General features: G+C 43.8%; 1 protein-coding gene across 1 annotated transcript in view; it reads right to left on the reverse strand.

The window, feature by feature from the left end:
• Positions 1-7,120: 7,120 nt before the first annotated feature.
• Positions 7,121-20,374, reverse strand: part of BMP7 (bone morphogenetic protein 7) — a 43,557-nt gene continuing 30,303 nt past the window's right edge. Inside the window, exons 3-7 of the mRNA XM_085314105.1 lie at positions 14,968-15,116; positions 10,754-10,951; positions 9,363-9,439; positions 8,781-8,891; positions 7,121-7,709 (exon numbers count right to left, since the gene is read on the reverse strand). Of these exons, the coding sequence (XP_085170231.1) occupies positions 7,560-7,709; positions 8,781-8,891; positions 9,363-9,439; positions 10,754-10,951; positions 14,968-15,116 (685 nt within the window). The 3' untranslated portion in view covers positions 7,121-7,559. The remainder of the gene's footprint in view (positions 7,710-8,780; positions 8,892-9,362; positions 9,440-10,753; positions 10,952-14,967; positions 15,117-20,374) is intronic.

Consider the following 20,374-nt stretch of genomic DNA (forward strand, 5'->3'; position numbering starts at 1 on the left):
ATCTGCTCYTTTCAAGACTGTCACTCCTGTCTGGGGAACATAGTTGACCTACAGTCTTAATTTCATGTTAGTCTCCCACATCTCACAGGAAGGAGTTTCCATCTTACTTAAATTATGGCTGTTGCATCTTTTCCTAATAACAGGTTTCCCAAGGCTTATTCTGGAGCCAGACAATATGTATGAAGTAGATGAATGAAAATGCAGTCGTCTTCCTTCTTAACAAATACCAATAGAAACACTTTGAAGAGCGAAAGCTTTGCAAGTGCTATTTAATAAGATTGTCATAGTGATTCCACATTGCCAGTGCAGAGTAATCAAGTTGCAAAGCATTRTGTGTCACTGACAGTGTGCAGCTCTCTCCAGTTGTGGTTTTTATGGAGCACCTTGCTCTCAGCTGTCACTTGAAGCAGGACATCTCACAAAGCTGGAGAGAACTTGTGCCTTGGACTGCTTGTGCTTTTGCACCTGACTATTCCCTTGCTGCTGGAGCTATTCTGAACACAAGCAACTCTCAGCAGGACCCTGAGTGAACTGGTTGTCTTACCTGACTGAGAACTGAACCTGTGGTGAGATCACAACCAAGCAACATGATGGGCAGAGGTGATGAAGCTGGAGCTCCTGCCTGAGGGCCCTGTGCAGCAGATGGCCATCCCAGCTTGAGTTCTGAGAGCAGCCCTGCCAGCTACCAGTTCACAGCTCCTCAYGTCCTTCTCCCTTCTCTGCAGGATACTTGTGACTCCCTTCTTGTGTGATGGAGATGTCTTTTAACGTAGGAGGTGCTGGAACAGAGGTGGTGGAGGCTGGGCTGCAGCACCTCAGCCTAGAGCCCATCCTCAAGCACACCAGCCTGTCCTGACTGATGGAGGTAACAAATGCCCTTTACTGCCCTGCCTCACTGTCTCCTATAGGCCCAGAAGAAACTGCAAGACTTCTGGACCCCACCATACTGTCTCTGTGGTTTGAGCACATCCCCACTGGAATGGCTATGAAGAGCTTTATTTTCTCCTGCAAACCAAAAAATCCTAACTTTTTTAAAATATCTGCAAATAAACAGTTATATRATCCACTGAAATTCATAACAAAGGACAAATTGAATCCTTCATGCTGTGTAACAGCCATAAATAAAGTCTTTATGGCTGAGAAGTTGTAGGCAACATTCCAGCAAAATCGGATTTATTCTCTCCTCACCCCCTGCAATATAAATCTCGGGAAACGGAGGGGGGAGGGAGTTCCAAGTGCTGTTCTGACACAACATTCACTGCAGCTTCTTAAACCAGACTCCCTGCCAGTATTTATAGTTCCATGCTCTATGCATGGTATGTGTGTATATTACTGCACCACCAGCTTTTACAGTTGATTTCTCAGTAGTCATGTGAAACCAAAATAACTGATGGGCTGAACTTGGAATTGCTTATGTATTTCTCTATTTAAAAAAAAAAAAAAAAAAAAAAAGCCTGTCTTGCTGTTAGGGAAAAGAACTCTTGATTAAAGTTGCTCCAAGTCAACAGAGGCAGAGCCTCCTTGAGTGTCATGTTCCTCCTCCCCAAAACCGCTGGCAGGGTTTTCAGGGGAACCCAGCAAGATGGGTTTTAACATCTGGTTGTACAGTTGTGAAGTGAGTAGCTGCACACTTCTCAAAAGCCTTGCTTCTCCTTGCTGGCTGCTCTGAAAGTTAGCCCTGAGGTTTCAAGAAACATGGTCTTGGAGTAATTAACTAAGTCCTAGAACTGCAGCTCAGCMGGATCGCATATCCCTATTAAGGAAGAACAACAAATTTCAGTGACTTTAGGATCTGGAGTCTAGGTTTAGGATCCAAACACTGGCCAGCRTTGGTAGCAAATCACTGAAACAAGCAAAACTCTTGATCTATCAGTCTTAGGTTGGTGGAGCATGTTAGTGTGTGTTCCCTTCTTGTGTGCTTGGTGTATAGTGTAAGATGCAAGCTAAAATGAAGACTTGGTTCCTGTTAAGCAACTGCTGAAATGCTTTTAAAGAGGTTGACTAGTTCTGGCTGTGTCTTATATTTTTCCACAAGCCACAGACAGCTGTAGAGCCAGTGACCTCTCTGCTCTTGTCTACAGCTTGTTATAAATGCTGAACAAAATGGCTTAAATTGTTGAGACTTGAGAAATGATATCTTTGAGCTCTGACCCTTCATAACTGAATCCAGACACCAGATTTCTCCACTTCCACRTATTTTATATGAAGCACCTGACACAGCAGCAACAAATAACAGAGGAATAAATCCAGCAGCCTGGAACAGTTTACCTTCATTAGCCCAGCCAAAGGTCACCTCACGTCGTGTCACTGTGAGTGTCTAGCCACTGCCAATTCTGGGCCTTAGCAGAGAGGTCACACGGTGATGGGAGGAGAGCAGGGGAGGAAAGGTTCCTGGGGCCTCCTGAGACGTGTGTTGTATCCCACAATCCCAGTGACTTCCTAAACCTTCATGGGCCAGTCTGGAGATCTAGCACTGGCCTGGGTTTGACCTACAGGTGTTGATGCACTAAAGCATGATGGATCAGCTGAAGTCCTGCTGTCCCCCTACACGCTTTCTTGGGAGGAGCCTACACTAAGAACTTTAGCAAAGTTGTCAGCAGCACCATGCTGCTAACTCTACCACTTCTGAATTTCCTTCAGCTTCTGGTTCCGAAAGGGTTCATGCGTGATTCTCATTATATACAAGACCAAGGATGCTGCAGTGAATGCAGCCACTGTCCCTCTGGTCCCACGTGCAAATGCTCCTTTTCCCGAATTACTACATACTGGCTGGGAATTGGGTTTTATTGCAGCCAAGCAGRCCAGCTCTTTGAGAGTGAGGTTGATTCAGGCAGCCCCATGCGGAGCCTCATCCTGCAAATGGTTAAATGCTTAACTGTGCCTGCACAAATGGTTGAAATGGTTAGTCAAGTGAGAAGTTACCTTTCTGAGGGCTTGTGGGACTGAGGCTGTAGCCCCCTTCTCTCTCCTGTTTTCCTCAGTACTTTTCCCTAATGGAAAAAGGGATGAATCTGAGTCTGACTTGTCTGGTTTTCTTTTTAAACATAAAACCTGAGTAGAGCTGTCTAAAGGTTGTGTTCTCTTCACCTATGGAATTCATTCTAACAGCAGGATTCTGTTAATTAGGGAGAATGACACATTTGTATTAAGGTGGCAAACTTCATATCCAACTAACACTCAAAGCGTTAAAACTGAAAGTCCTCTCCTACAGCCTAGGCAGCAAATAGACCCTAGGAAAATGAAGGTCTGCACACTATGAAACAAATCCACACATCGGACATCTGTTTTTAAAATTTTTGATCTTTCTTAGGTGCTGGTTTAGGAATATAAACTTTATCTACTGCCTTAAGTAGAAAAAGGGAATAGATATTTTCATTTAAAGCTGAGTAACTCGGAGCAACCRTAATAACCCATTTGTGTTGCTTTTGTACTTGGGTAATGAATGACTGTAGTATAAAGTGCTTCTAGTTCTTGCCTCAAGCTCTTGTCAATCATTGCCTGATAAATAAAAACTTCAAACAGGCTCCTTTTTTGCTTAATTGGGCAGAATTTCTCTCCAAAGTCTTGGCTAAATACAGAGAATAATGTCCATGGCAGCAATGGGAGTGAGCAAGCAGGGTATCTGGATGGAAATATATTGAGGATGCAAATCTTGAACTAAGATGAGTCTTTTTGGTTTTATTTCATCCAGAAAGTGTCTGCTCCAATTGCAGGTGGAGCTGAAAGGGCTGAATAGAGCTGCGGAGGAAATCCCGTGGTCCTTGGCAGSGCTGCCACTGAGCTCTGCTCAGGCTAGCTCTGCTTTCCCTCTCCCTTTCGGGGCTTTACTACCGACACTTCCATAAAAATCAGAAATCTTAAAATCACCCTTAGGCTCACTTAAATTATCTTTTATTATATGAACCTTGGCAGCARCAGAGGCTGTTTACTGCTTAAGGACCAAAAGATCCTATTGTCAGTCCTGGAACAGGGCTAAAGCTTCTCAGTTAAGCAAACATGATATCCTGAGTTTGGCCTGGAAGGAAGTTAGAATAACTGATCTATAAAAGGTTCTAAATGTGCTTTAAAGTGTCATTACTTAGATAAGTCTAGCAGTTTTGAAGCTGGTTCACTCGCGTTTTACGGCCCTGCCAGTTTATGGCAACGTACAGCGTCACGTCAAGAACTCCTCTTCCAAAACAGTAGATGAAGAGACAAAGCGGCGGTAGCGCTGCGGGCGGCTGCGCCGCGCTCGGCAGCCCAGCCTTGGCTCCCGGGCTGGGAACGCCGCTGCCGAGCGCGTCCAGCCAGCTGTGGCAGAGCTGGAAACCAACTGAGGTTTTGTGATATAGGGCTGGACTTGTTGAAGTTAGTGGTAAAGCTTGTTGGCTGCTCTATAGTAAGATCATTTCCATGAAGAATGATCCCCCCCCCCCCCCTTGCTAGAACAGCCTCTGACTTGCACTGGTCCTAGATGAGGAGAATTGGATCCATAGAGAGAACTACCGGGAGATCCTCCTCAAATCAGTCCAGGCATACAAAACCTGAGTACGGACCACTTCGGTTCACAAAGGTCTTTTCACTGACACTTTGCTGGACTCTGGATTGGCATGTGAAGCAAATTTACTTATAAATTTGTAATCGCTTGTGAAAGATACTAGTTTAATTCCAAAATGCTGATGATTTAATCCTCTGGATCAGCAAATACATTTACGTAAACTGGCACAACCTTGCTCACAGTTCAAAGTAAACAAGAACCCAAAAATTGCTGTTATGCCCTGAAGATATAATGTTTACTTAATACAGGGATTTAGACTATGATTTTCTTCAGCTGCCTCCATAGCAATGCGGTGTGGTATCCACAGTAGGAAACCTCATGCCAGCAGCATCTCTGAAATATGCTAAAAGAATCTGAATTAGAAAATGTCAGCTTCTTGGCTGATGTTCCTTTGGATTTTCTTTTTTCCTTTCTTGTGCCTCTATAATTTTATTGGGATGACTAAATCTCTGAACTATGTTAGCAGTAAACAGAACTAATTTACCCCCTGCTTCTTTGAAACAGCTGCTGACAGCTGCACTATAATTCAATCATGGATCTTTGCAGTGCAGTCTGCAAAACATTTTCATATTTTTTCACATTCTCTCTGTTGAATTTGGACTGAAGAGACTGCATCAGATGCTGATACGTGCTGATTTGGCCAGTACAGAGAGGTGTATGTAAAAACAGGGGTRCAAGGTAAGAAAAACTGCCCAGCCAAAAAGCTGCTTTGAATGTAGTCAGAATAACCACACAGGTGCACAAGTTGTTGGTATATCTTTTGTAAAGTTGCAAGGATTTATTTTACTGGTTTGTACAAAAGGCTTCTGACAACTGCTCTATGAAAAGAACCAGGAAGGTGTATGCATTTTTGCCAACTGTTAATAAATATCTTTTAAATAAGGAAACAAATGTGTTTAGGAGCTGAGAATCACTTTTCCTGCATCTGACTGAAAAGGAATTCAGAGATGGAAATAAATAATTCTTCTTCCGCTTTTGTGACAACTATTTACATAAAAATGTACAAACAGTGAAGCTGATGTCAAGCCTAGCAACAGAAATCCTGTTATTATGTATATAAGGAAAAAAAACAAAACCCCAAAGCAGTCCCCACATAGTATTTAATCCTATACAGCAAGATACCGTGGTCCCCATTAAAACTGCAAATATGCCAGTGCAGCAACCACCAGCACTGAAGCACCCGCAAGAAGGACTAATCCTTTTTTCRGCTGGCACCGCTGGCGCGGCGCGTGGCCCTCGGCAGCTCTCCGGTCACCGTCTGAGCCCGGGGCAGGTCTGGAGCCCGGGGCATCGCGGCACGGCGGCCCCCGCTCCGAAACCCGCCCGCGCCGGGACCTGCCGGCAGGAAAGCACCCGTTGCCCCAAATGACGTTGGGACTAGACCCTCGGAAACAAGTTTCCAATTTATTGCATAGAGGGCAAATTTTTTTCCTTATTATTTTTAAAGCGAGGCATCTGGTCTGGATTTGAACATTGACTTAAAGGAAGAAGAATAGCGACYGGTTTCCGGAATCGTGAGGTTTCCTTCGTTTCTCGTCTCGCGCCAGTCCCCGTCCGAGGAAGGCCAGGCCCGCGCGGGGAGCGAGCCCGGCGCCCTCTCRCCTTCGGCACCTGGCTCTGGGAGGTTTCTGGGTTTGAAGTTTGGAGATTTAGAGTTAGGTATGCTGAAGACCTGATGATTTCTTGGACAGAWTTTTCTTTTTCTCTCCCCAGGGCAATTTATACCAGTCCTACTTCTGTAATTGCGAAGTATGCCAAAGTTTCCAATTGGTTTGTAACTGGTTGCTGCCACCATATTCTTATCACAAAAACTTTAATTGAATTTTAATTACATAAATGAGACACTTGTGTAACCAATGACTTTTAAAGAAAAGGAGAAAAGCCTTGAGGGGATGCTGTCTTGCTCCTGATTCCAGCTAGCTGATGTGGCTCTTTAAAAGGAATTAAAAAAAAAAAAAAAAAAAAAAGTGGTGAAACTGATAATGCAGCAGGATTTCTATATAAAAAAAAATACTGACCCTGGGAACTGAAGTTCTTCATTTTGTGCCTTGCTGAGTCTATGCAGTGCTGCGTGCTAGCCACAGCTTATGGGTCCTCCTGCGCCCAAATCTCCGTGTTTTCCAAAGTGTGTTGGAACTTCTTCTGTTAGTTACTGAAGTTGACGGGTATTTTCCAAATGGCAGCAGGATCTTTCGCCGTCTTTTGCAACTCCAAAAACGTTTAGGGATGCCTCAGCTAAATACTCAGTTTAATCACCGTTTCCTAATGTTTTGCTGCTTTCTTCTTTTAAACTCAGAGCAAACTCTTACTGGTGCCTAGAATAACTTTATTTTTCCTGCTGAGAAAAGTTATACCTGAAAAATCTTGTTCTTTGGAATTATTTTCTTCTGTTTTTTTGCTTGCAAATTAGGGGTATTTTTAGACTTATTTGTCCTTTGAACTTGAATCAATCCAGATACAGCTTTTGCTACTGCTATCACTGGAAGTTGCATGTAATTAGTCTTTGCTTCTGCTTATGAGATTGAAGTAAACAGAGGAATGGAAGTAATAATTCTCTAACAAAATACCTGTTCACTCCAGGTATATTTTGTTCACTGATTTTATTGCAAACAGTGTGTTACAGGAACTACACATGCTTATTAGTCATACCACATTCTCACCTTGGATAGATTATTCTTTTTTAATTCAAAACGGATACTGGTGAGTTTGCAATCTTCAGAAAGACTCGTTTGCAGAAGTATGTATTGTAGGAGCCAATTTTTAAGGCAGATTTGTTTTTAAATGGTTTCTCTGGCTTGTTTCAGTTTACAAGCTCATTGTCTATAACAAACTGAAACAAAATGTGTTCAAATGCCACTTAGATCCAGAAACTGTTCCATTGTCTGAACATTCAGAAGCAGATTCCTAAAAACTGTTTGGGATTTAAGTCCACTGCTGGAGTTCTAACCTTTTCCCCCTCCCCCACATATCCATACAAAAAAACATTCTTTACAAACAACTTTTCCCCCCCCTTCCTACAAATCTAATGACAGCCGCATGCTCGTACCACCATGTTCCTGTATTTTTTTAAGATAACATTGGAGCTGTCATCAAAATAGAGCACTGAGATGGCATTGAGTTGTGTAGGAGCACAGCAGGGTTTCGGCACAGTCTCCGGGTTTATAAAGTGAACCTAGGGAGGGAAAGTAGAGGCGTGTTAAGATTTACCTTTCCCTTCTCCTCCCCCATGTCTTTCTTTCCTGTCTCTCCCAAACGCTCACACCAACATGTTTCAAACACCTGGCTTTGCACACCAGTGTCTTGAGCTGTCCCCCGCGTGTACCGCGGCCGATGCTCGCACACACCCAGCTCCCATCTCGTTGGAAATCTTTCAGTGAAGCAGGTTTTCATTAGAAAATTCCCATCTGTCAAAGCAGTCAGTGTTTTGCAGCAGTGTACCAGTTATGATAAACTCCGCATGAGGTGCAGGCGGGTCTGTGTGTGAAACCCTGCCCCAGCGCGGAGCTGGGGCTCTGTTTCTGCAGCTGGGCAGCTGGCAGCGCCCACAACCCCGTGGGAGCCGGGGGCTCCGGAGCTCCCGCGCTCCCTGCTGCAGAAACTCTGCAGAGAAGGAGAAAGTAAATAAAAAACCTCCGTTTCTCAGGGGAAAAACATGCAGAAATTTCTTCCCGTGGAAATGTAGGCATTTCTAGTTTCCCTAATGCTTTTTGCAATATCACTACGCATCTACAAGAAAGCACCTAATGCAAAATAAGGCAGAGATGAAAAYGTGGAGGAGCCCAAACTGCGCAGAGGAAACTGCTCCTTTGCACCCTGCTCTCTTTCACAAGATAAATATATCYGTGGAGCCTCGCTGACCCTTCCTCAGTCTGCCCTGGATCTGCTTTTGGCAACAGCATGCGGGGGCTCTTTGCCGRGTTTTTTCCAAGTGATGCCGATACTGGGTCTCACAGCCTGCTCTCTCCTCCCTTTGCAGTGGGATTATACCATTAAAATGTGTATCGTAGGGCCCCTTGAAACTAGAGAGAGCATGTCAACGCTTGCAGCAAAGACAGGGTAATTCCTAGCCAGCTATTAATTCACGCCACTTGGCTAGACATGTTTAACCAGATGCTGCAAGCATCCTAATGAGCTAACGCAGACCTTCCTCTTTTCGTTAGCTTAGRGAACTTTTTTGCACAAGTTTACTTCTGAGTAGCACCTATCAGAAATAGCTCTATAACACRAGTTAAATTGCACCTACCAGTGTCTGTACAATGGCGTGATTTGTAGCATTCATGTACGAATTCAATGGGAAAGCACATTCTCCTTCACAGTAATAGGCAGCGTAGCCCTCTGGAGCAATGATCCAGTCCTTGATTAAATTGAAGATAAATAAGATTGTGGAGAAAGATATAAACATTGCTYAGTGAAATGAGAACTAGAATGGTATGTAAATCTATCAACTCGTATGTCTGCATATGGGTTACAGTAACCTGAAAAATAAAAATCTGGTAAGCTAGCCTTTCTAATGCTACCCTTTTACAGCCCTAAAAGCAGCTGTTTTTCCTGAAGGAACCTATCCTGCTTTCCAAACACACCTGTACAGTAGCTGAACATTAGGGTTTAGTTTTATCAGCTATTCAGCAGTGTCTTCCTGGCTTCCTCACCTAAGCGCGTGGTGAATTTTCAGCCAGTCTCACACCAAGATTGGAATACCCAGCTTTGCAGAACCACTYGTTAAACCTGCTGGAGGCAACACGCATTTTTTTTTTCCTCCCCAGGGATAGAGATCTAGTCTTTGGTATCGCTAGCAGCCTGACAGAGGGGTTGCAGCGGCCCTTACCTGCCACCCCAGGTCCCTGAAGCTGACGTAGAGCTCGTGCTTCTTGCAGGCCTGCCGCTGGTCGCTGCTGCTGTTCTCTGCACGGGCGGGAGGAAGCATGGTGAGGCCCCGCCGCACGCCGGTGCGCGCGGCAGGACAGAGAGGACTTGCCTCTTTTTGGTTTAGTTGGAAAATAATGGCTGGGTTCAATGCATATAAAAAACAACAACAACAAAAAGCACATCTCTGGCTGCCTGAGCTTTCCAGGCCTTCCCTGGCTTCGCGCAATCTTTTTTTTCCTAGGCTTCCTCTAACCCATGTTGGCAAAACCCACATCCCTGTGATCTACTGTATAAAAAGAGAACCCGTGAAAGGACTGGTGGGGAAAAGCCCCCTTTCGCTGTTTTCTGTGTTCCCAGCTCTCTTTGAGTCGCGTGCATCACGGGGGATGCTTGCACCTTCAGGCCCCCCAAAGCAACGCGGTGACGTAGAAATAACGTGAGACGTGTTGTGTTGTTCGGTGCAGCTAAGTCGGGATCCCAGACTTACAATAGGTGGCAAAAGCTCCGTGGAGACGCCGAAGAATAAAAGGCAGGTCTGAAGTGTGGATTTGAACAACTGTGACTAGCGCTGTAGTTGCGTTTGGACTCGACATACCGCCTGAGCCGGAGGCTCGAGCAGAAGTATTAGAGATCACTTCTTCAAGGCAGGCGGCTTGTCGGGGTGCCGAGGCCCGCGGCAAACGTGGGCCGTGCCCCGTCCTGCCGGACTGCGCGCCGGGAGCGCCGCTGCCGTCCGCAGGGTTAGTCCTGCCCCGCGGCTGGCACCGGCGGGGCCGCCGGAGGCCCGTTATTTTGAGGTATCTCGGAATTAGGCTGCGTTTCTATTTTAAATGCCTGGCAGAGTTTTCTTCCATATTAGGAAGTGCAGCTCCCCCCGGAATAGCTGCGGTTGTCCTGAGCAAAGAAAGGATTTTCCTCTTCCGTGAAAACTTCTGAGATTTCTGAAGTTTGGACAGYGGGGCGGGGGAGGTAGACTTAAAATCACAAACTCTGGGAATCTGCAGTGTTTTGATTCAGATCAACTGAAATAGTTCATTAGATTAAAGCAAGTATCAAATGATCAAAAATAATTTGTATTAGAATTATTTCAAGCGGGGAAATGACCATTACTTGTTYGGCTGGCTTACTAGTTTTAACTGAATTAGGGAATTCCTAACTTTAAAATTGTTGCAAAGAAACACCATTTTCCTGACTTTTTAGAATAATCTCTAAATAGTTTCAAACTAACAACAGAGAAATAGTACTATACCAAAAAGACAACGTATTGCCCATAGGAGAGACTGTTCCCGTCCCAGACAGTGGAGATTTGTCCCGTCGCCTGGAAGTCGCGGCTGGGCAAACCCTACTGACCTGCCACGTTGGAGACCCGGAAAGCTTCCTGGTTCTTTGGCGTTTTCGATCGGTTCTGGCTCCGCTGCTTGCCGCCGGTGGAGCGAATGCTGCGGAGATGGACCTCGGTGGCTTTGAAGAAGGCCACCGTGAAGGGCTGCTTGTTCTGCGGGCCGTGCCGCCCGATGAGACCAGCCAGTTTGGGATTGATGCTTTGTCCTTAATAACCAAACGGAGAGGTGAGAGGGGTTGCGGTAACTTCGCGCCTTCCTCAAGCGTAGCGATGGCAGCGAGAAACCGAGCTTGCACGCCTGACTCCTAGCACTGATCGACCGCGGGACTGCGCTTAATTGACGAAGCCGCTCCTGACGAGAGCAGCTCAGCACAGCTAACTGCATTTTATATCTGCGTGTAAAAGTTATATTAAAATACTCCTACATATAATTATTTTACTCTAAATCCGCTTAGCATTAGCTTTTCCTGCATTCTTTAGAGGGGTTTCTTTAAGTTCACCAGCCTATAATTTGAAGTGATCCTATAAAAGGAACCATAAAACTCAGCCCATAGGAACACTAAATTCCCACTGGAAGGTTATTAACTTAAAATAAAAATGCCTTGTATGAAATGTTGACAGAGTTCCAGATATACTGTAGCTGGAAAAAGCAAATACTTCAGCTTTTCAGAAACATTTTGTTTATTGCTGTATCTTTCATGCTCAACACTAGTGTATCTTTGCAAATCTAGTTGCAAATGCGTTCAGCACCATTCACGGTGCTTTCATGCTGGATTTTTYGTGGGGGAGCGGGAAGGTAAAGATGATTGAGTGGTTTCCCTGTAGAATGAAATCCATTACTTATGAAAGATGAGGTTAATTTAACATTTCTCCCTGTTCCGTACCGCAGGCTGGCTGGGTGCTGTCCTCAAACAGAGGGYGATACCTAGAACTACTCTGTTGCAAGCTACTGAGTCCTGGTGCTAAGTCAAAGTTATGTTAATGGCTTTTGTGCTCCCTCAGCTAAGAGCTGGCATTTGTCAGCCACAAATCAAATAAGCCCAAGGACAGCCAACACAACCTTAGCAGAGCCCCGAAAGGCCAGCCCAGAGGAGGGAAGCAGGTGTGGGGCTCAACAGCCCAGTAAAAAAATTGGCCAGTTTGTATTTTAAACATTTAAGTGCTTAAGCAAGCAGCTAATGCTAACTATGTAAGCAGTYCCACTTGCGCGCATGCTCTGTCAGATCAAAGCCTTGTTTTCCAAAAAAACAAGTTCAGCCAAAGGAGTTAAACTCCACGAATACTGTACATGTGGCTTTTTCCTGTCCCTTCAAAGAAATCTTTCTGCATCCCGAAGTTGTTTAAATTAACAAGTGAATCTAAGACTGTGCTTTTTTCTAGTATAAATTATTTTACCTTTGCCATGTCTCTAGAGAGTATGTGAGCATGCAGGGAAGGGACCCAACTTCACAGTGCTATGTTTAATGGATTTGCATTAGTCTAGCAATAAGCATAATTTGACCAACGATTTCTATATTTAACAACATGTTCAAGACCAGTATGGTGGGAAAAGGTATGTAATGCTCTGTATGAGAAGTAGCTTATTTCTTGTTAACAAAAAATGGGAGAAATCCATGCTTTTTCTAACTTTTCTGTACATCCAGAAGGCAAGGTTAAACATGAAGACACGCACCTAGTCCTCATTTATCAATGAGAAACTTCTTCCAAAAGAACTAAAGTTGTGCTCTTGAATCAGAGGACACAGCTTTGTCTGCTTTTATGAAGCTGCTTTTTGAACACTACCAAAAATAGGATCTCAAAYGATAAACCAAGTAAACCCAAACGGCCAGTTGTTTGTATGTGCTGCTGCAGCGCAAGGCGCTGGGCTGAGAGCTTGCTGGAGGCAAGTGAGTCATTCGACTGTTTCTTTTGCTTGTTGTTGAGCTTCTCTGCTTCTGACAAATACCCCTTGATTCCACCCTAGTTGTGCATGCTGATAGACCTATCTAGCACGATTATAAAGCAATACAAAGATCAGTTAAACTAATTAACTACTTTTGTGTCACTTCATCTGGACAGCACTCGTGACTTCATAATTTTTTATACAGCTTGTATTGGCTTCATAATTTCATATCACTGAAAGTTTTGAGTTTTGCCCAAGCATATAGTGTTGCATCAAAATCCTACTGTGTTTGCAGACATATGATTTTCATACGAAGTCCAGGTATAGTAACAGCATTCCTGTTAGTGTAAAGTTGGTCCAAATCCAAAACAAAACATAGGGAGCAAGGAAGGCCATGTCCTTGCTGTTCAAAATGAAAAGAAAAATCTCTGTGTAAGGTGGTGAAATGGGAGTGCAAAGGTGTGCAGTCAGGGAACTCTGTTACAGCAGGCAAGCCACTGGATTCACTTTCTAAAGATTGCAGTTGGCTCTTCTAATTTAAATACAGAACTTTTGGGCTACTCTGATGGATGTCTGGAGCAGGTTGTGCATGATGTCTGGAAAAGAAACCTTCTGGGAAGCACGACGCTGCAGCCGAGCAAACACGCACAGGAGTGGGCTGGCAGGGACTGCAGGGTGATGCTTCATGAACATTTTAAGCCAGTTAAAGTGTCAAAGCTTTGATTTTAATGTCCTGTTTGATGCCGGAAACAGAGATGGAGTAGCAAGGCTCAGAATGAGGAGAAAGGTGGGATTTTTTTTGTTTTTCTGGCAGTGTTGCCGTATACTAGATTTAAAATGTTCATGAAACTAATCTTTGGAAATTACATTTTTTAAAAGTTCTTGGAAAAATTCTTTAAAAAGATTTCTTGAGAAGTTCTTTTAAAAGATTTTGGGRTTTTCTCTATTGGCTTCCTCCTTAATGATGAGAGAAGTGACTGACATTTTCTGTAAAACCAAKGGGTAAGGACTGACAGACAGAGCAAGACAGAACGATAACGAGGCTTTATCGGTAGAAGAGTGACAGAGTGACACTGAAGTTTCTATAGCACTTAGAGATATTAAGTTTAAACCATCTTTCAGCTATCGCTTTTCTGTGGACTCTGGGCAGGGCCTCAATGGTTTTCCTATGTGTGAACTCAGAATTGAATGAATACAATGTGGCTGTGGACATACTTCCAACTATTTCCTTTAGCAAGCAAACTGCAAACAAGGCTAAGTGTTTGAAAATGGGTTAAGCTTGTCTTGACTGTTAATTTGCCTTACTATTTTAGCCTTAAGAGTTAAGATTATCTTGTAAATCAGGCTGAATTATAATCYTCCTCCTGTGTGGCAGCCAGGCAGCTCTAGAGAGGGGTCTTGAGATGCCTTTCACCTCCCGGAGCATGCAGGGGGCTTTAGTTCACTGGTGCAAGACTCCAACTGAACAGTAGGAATCTTAACTTTAAAGATAGTAGTATGACCCTTTTGGTAAGGCCTCGTTAGGAAAATTTCTACCCTAATTCTAAATGCACCCATTTGAACTTGTTGCAGAATCACATCTTCCCACGAGTTTCCAGTYGTCATGGGTTGATATTGCAGGCATGCTGCAGAACCTGGAGTCTCGGTCAGGCATGACTTTACTCATCTTTGCTGCTGCCACAGAGAAAGTAAAAATGGTTCTAAGCAGTTTTCTGCATTGGAGGGGATTTCTGAGTCAAATGACACCAGCCTTTGACATCTCTCAGCTTTATCTTTTTACACGTAGCAATTTTTCTTCCACTCTCCTTGATGTGAATTGTCTCAGTCAGAAAAAAAAAATGGTGGTTTCACAGAGCATGACAAGACAAGCATAAAAGGGACTTCACTGCGCCCTTTTTTCCTAAAACATACCTCATGATTTGGATGCTTCTAATTGCTGAGCAGGAAATGTTATTGAAAAAACAGTGCAGACAGTTGCTTACACAGCAGCATAAGCACAGGAGAGTGAAAAAGGGCCGCGTGGGAACTTCCAGGATTTCAGATGAAGTCTGCTAACATTATGTGCAAGTTAGCCAACAGCATATGCATAACTTGACAACATAGCTAATACCATCATGACTGAATACCAGTCTGTTCAAGCATTTAAGTATGTTCTTAACCTGAAATGTATCTACAGACTAAGCTTTTCAATAATTATTTGCATCTTAAGCAAAGTCAAGAAAAATATCCTGAAGAAATCCTGTTCAAAGGGAATACACTGAGTGCATTAAGCCAAGCTGTGGTTGGAAACTTCTACTTGAGCTGAAGATTCACTGATGGATGCTATTTTCCAGAACTCACCATCTATGCTTTCTACGGAGAGCTGTAGGCCCAGGTTATGCTGTGGATTCACCACCCAGTGATTACTGGTTGCAGTAATATCAAACACAAGCCACCCTTCTTCTGCAGCCCAGATTGTTCGAGAGTCAAGCAGGAACAAATCTGAATCTCTGAGGGGAAAAAAAAAAAAAAGGAAGGAAAAAGAAAGAAACACAATCTCAGTTACTTGGATTTTCCATTGGAGTCTCTATTCGCCACATGCTTTACGCAACATGCTTCGTAGACCCTCTCAGTAATACTCCAGTGATGCCAAGGCTGTGTTGGCACGCTTTCCCATCTCCTCACCTTCATACGAAGGGCTTTTTTTTCTCTTTAGGAAAGGGAGAATGGGTTGAAGCAGAGTTGAAACAGCTTTGAGTTATTACGGTCTTACAGTTAATCTTAGAGCTGCTGATGCAACTTGAGAGAGGAAAAAAAAAGTTTGCTAAGCATAAATTCGCAAAATTATTGTTTGCATATGCAAACTCAGTAATTGGGCAGACAATGCTGCTCATTATCCTTTCCACACATAATTTCCTGACTTCTATGCATAATTGCAGCACTGGTGCAAGCCAGCTGGAACACTGTTGTGCATATATTAACATACATAATGGTTTTTTAAATTTGTTTGAGTGAGGTTACAGATAATTGATTGAGGCAATAACCTTCTGCACAGTCACAGGTCAGCATTACTTTGGGTGGCAATTTCCTTTCAATTTGTTGCTTAAATTTTTAATAGACTGCTGTTGGATTTTTCTGGTTCAAAAACTGAAACCAGGAGCTGAGAATGATCAGAAACAGAGAGAATATCATGTATTTAAGAAGAGAGGGGTGAAATTATTTTGGACTTGCAAAACATTTACCAGAAAATTTCTGTAAATTAACAACTTGAGAACAGACAGGTCATGTAAAGGAAGCAATCTTCTTTTTATCAGAAATGAAAAAAAGAGATAAAACCTGAATGGAAAATAATAGCCAGATTGGATAATGGTATATTTGTCTTTATAAGAAGCAACAAGAAGAACAAAGAAACCCTGTGGAAGTGTCTAGACAAGTTCTGAAAGAGCTACTTTTGTGCTTTGAGTGTGCAAACATGATAACTTGTTTAAGTGTAATTTTATCCTTTTGATTGAAGAAATATCCTCGGAAAACCCTTTAATCACGTCCTCAAAGCTTAAGGGGAGGGCCTTATTAATTTTGTCACTATTGATTTGTCAGTGCAAATATATATTTCTAATTTACCTTACCCAGGGCCCTTTGTTTGCAGAAAATACCAGCTGATAGAGTGCTGCTGGCACAGAGGCTATCGCCTCCCAGATTTTAGTGATTCTTGACACTATGAGATACCAAGAAATTAAGAGACTTTTGTCCCACGCAATAGACTCGAAACAGAAATGGAGTTTTATTGCAATGTTTTCACTACGCTGCTTTCCTCCCGACCTTTGCGGGCCAGGCTTTCCTCCCTGAGCTAATAGATGTCACCACCTCTGGCTCTGCACTAGTTTAAATGAAATTAAATGTCTGACATTACATCCTGCAGAGCACGTGGCCACATGGCCAAACACACAYGGGAGTGAGATTCTGTAGCTCCCTCACAAACGTACAAAAAAAGGTTTTGGTTTGTGGGAGAGGCGTACCAGCAGAACTGAGCCCGCTGYGACTCTTCCTCCCCAACGGAGAGGAGATCCGCCGAGGGCGCTTTGGCAGCTGAGCTAGAGCCACGGCGCAGGCGCCGGTGAGAGGTTCTTTGCAGGTGTCCAGCCTTGCACTGGGAGCTCTGTCAGCTCCACTGGTGGCACAGGTTGGACATGTCACCAAGGCACCACAGCCAGCTGCAGATAAAGAGCAAGATGACTAGTCCACATGCAAACCACCTACAGGAACATCAGATCCTTGACCTYTGAACGGGGGACAGATTTACTGTCTGCCCTGGCCCTACCCAAAAGCAGAGGCCATGTTCCTGCAAGGCGTGATGTGGCCCTACAGACACCTCCCTCCCTCCCCTTGTTTAAACACGCTGAACAAAAYGCATCCCACAGGGGTCAGGGATGAGGGAGTAGGACGCATTTGGCCCATTCCAGGGGCTGAGTCCAAGTTTCCAGAAGTAACAGATTTTTATATTAACATACTGCATCATTTCAGCATGCCCCCTGACTGGAACTCATGATTCACACAAGGTTTAGTTCATAGCAACTTGGCTTGCTTTCTTTTTCCTCCTCGCAGTTTGCAGGTTGAAGATAATAGCAATAATACTTTTTTCTTTTCTTTAAGCTGCTGCCTACTGCAATATTATTACTCAGAAAAACCAGCCTTTAAGCTTCCCATTCTGACATGATGCAATCAGGGTAACCAGACAACATGACGCACCAAGAACCGGGGTGAGTCAGGCTGAGATATTGTATAATGCATTTGTTTGCCTGTAGTTACAGCAATGCACAAACAATAGGCCTGGAGGGGAAGCCCAAGTGCCAGAGATCAAAGGGACCCACTGAAGGGAAGCGTCCTTCCTACACACACTCAGACCCCAAAAGGCCTTGTGTCCGATGCTTTCTGGAGAAGTTCACAGCAAAAATGGATTAGCGCTTTCCACTGCGCCCCACCGCCAGTGGCCAGGCGCAGGAAGCAAGGCTCGACAGCGMTCGCAAGAGATTATGGTGCCCATTCCAACAAAGAGAAACCTCCTGTTCTTTTACAAAGAACAACCTCTCCTTTAAAAGAAAGGCCCTGCTCCCGAAAGATGTATGGCAAAACAGCAATAAATCRCTAGCTAGTAGACAGAAAGCCCCTTAGACATCGTTATTGGACAAGTCATAATAAACAACGCAAAGAAATGCTATTCTGCTTAACCTTAAACCAAATTTCTTCTGAGGGCTCCCRTCTAATGAGTTGTTACATGAGTCAAGATTAGTTATGTCTAACTATTATAACTGTTTTGAGTGTTAGATTTAAATAAAGAGCTAAGCATAAAGGGAAAACATTTCCAGGGCAAACCAACAGGTTTTATCCATCCTGCCTGTCCTGGTTATTATACCATTTATTGCTAAAATCTCACCTGCTGGTGCCTTATCTATGAGTTGTGCATGTATTTAGAGCATTCTTGGAGCAATGTGAACAACAGATCTACAGTCAGGAGGCAGAAAAGCAGTTTGGTTTGATGGCACTGCGTTCAGTTCCTTTACTGGAGAACTTCAGACCATCTGACAAACTCGTACCAGGCTGAGAGATAGGGAAAAGAAAATTATCCTCATTTTACAGAACATTAAGTTGGGACGTGGAAAGGTTGATGTCTATATTAGAGTTACATAAATGATGAAATCTAGATTCAGACCACAAGTATGTTTTGTTGAGACTATATCAAAATTGCTCAGTGTTCAAAGTACTTACATCAGTGGGAGTGAGTGTCAATGCCTTTAGCAATAATAAAACTTGGGGCCTTCAGCTCAGCTTTCACAAGCATCTGGCTGTCAAYACAAGCCTAATCTGAGGACAGGAGGTTGGCACTTCTCTAACGCTGATCGCTTTAGCGGCTTCTGATGCTGGACCCTAGGAAGCAGAGGCACCTCCCACCAGAAAGCACTCCCGAAAATGTGTCTGAAGGTCACATAATTGCTATGTGGTCTACAAAATTTCCATAGTAAATTTGATGTTTTCTGGACTCCAGGTCAAATAACAAGTATTGCAAAGTGAGGGCGGCTGGGTGGGGAGGTTGTGTAAGCAATCATCTGCCTGGAAAGCGCCTAGAGCTCTAGAGACAYGGCTCCAGAGGGGTTGTGTGCAACCAGGGGTGCTGCACGAATGGAGAAAGAAAGGGAATCAGAGGTAATTGGTTGACAAGAAAAGGAGAGGACTGGAAAGAATGAGTTTTGTGTGGAAAAGTAAAGCTATAAAGGGAGACAAAATACACGAAAGGCAAGTAAAAATGTCAAGTAAAAAGGCAAGGGAGCTGTGATTGGAGACAAAGATGAGAAAGTGATGTGTGATGATAAAAGTAAGACAAAAGCAAGGGATGTAAGAAATGTAAAAGTTAGAAATCCTATTCTGTTCACGTTTGGGTACATCCATTTAAGTATTCCTGTACAAGTCATGTTCCTGTACTCTGCCAAGAAACTTGGGCAGTTCAGTGAATTATTTCAAAGGCAGCCAGCCTGGTAGGTGATTCTCCTGGGCGTCCATAAACAAATGCTGTTTCCTGGACACCCATCACACGCAGTGTTGCAACCCTAGTAATTTTAAGATAAGAGACAAGATTAGCAATCATGAAAATAGTAGATATGGGCTCTTCACTTTTCTCTGCATTTTGGGGGCTTGTTTTGGTTTTGGCCTTTAGGATGCACCTTGGTTATAGCTTTCTGTTTTATCTCACCAGCCATAAATGCTAAAAGCATATAAAATGGAGTATCTTATCTATTCTCCTGATTCAGGGAGTTGGTGCATGAAGAAGCGCACAGACTAGCAAGGCAGACTCAGTGTAAAAATTAGAGTTGGCAATCCAGCGGCAGCAAGACAGAACAGTAGATAAAGCTCTACAACTCTAAACTGTAATGCTGTAAAGTTTATATTGATTAGAGTAGCCTTTTACCAAAAAGCACCTGTTTTTTCCTATTTTCTCTATTCCCCTTCCCCATCCCCCTCTTCAGTTCTGTTCACTTCAAGCTGCTKGTTGACAAGCAGTAGTAGACACTAATGAGCGCTTCCAAACAGAATAAAAATGAATGGGAAGGGCAATAGGCAGGAGGGGAGAAGGTGAATCGCTCAACAATTTTCATTACTTTGCAAGACGAGTGGCTTTCTGTAACATGCTGACTTTCCCTGTTGCTAGCACACTTGGTGCCCTGGTGACTTACCCAAGGTTGGTACAGACGGCTATGGCCACCCGCTGCACGTGCTGGGGGCASCTGCTCAGCCCAAACGGCACGTCGCATCTGTCTGAGCGCTGCAGCGCGGCACCGGTTTCATCTCTACCTGAYAGTCTGAGGAATTATGGATATAGTGGTATTTTAAATGCTAACCGTATTGTGACAGCTTGTAACAGAAACTGAATTGCTTTGAAAATGCGGGACAACCCTCTCACTTCCACAGTAAAGTGGGAAACACTTAGGGCATAGATGCACTAAATGTCTTATTGACTCAGCATGTAACGATTCAGCTGAGATGTCAGCAGCGCAATCCCATCCTCTTGCCTGGTACTCTAACCCTCGAGGAGCTGCCTGGGTCACAGGCATGGTGCAAGCGGACAAATTTAATAACAGGCAGCTCAAGGACTCGGGCTGGGGGGACACTGAGGGACAGGATTAGCAATTCACATCCAGGTCAGAGTACATTGGGGAGAAGGCAGAAAGGGCATCCTTGGAGAGGGAGAAGAAAACTGGGGTTGGAAGACATCTGTTTG

Source organism: Rhea americana, unplaced genomic scaffold (assembly GCF_003343005.1).
Source record: "Rhea americana isolate MKP2758 unplaced genomic scaffold, rheAme1 scaffold_4, whole genome shotgun sequence".
NCBI classification, from domain to species: domain Eukaryota; kingdom Metazoa; phylum Chordata; class Aves; order Rheiformes; family Rheidae; genus Rhea; species Rhea americana.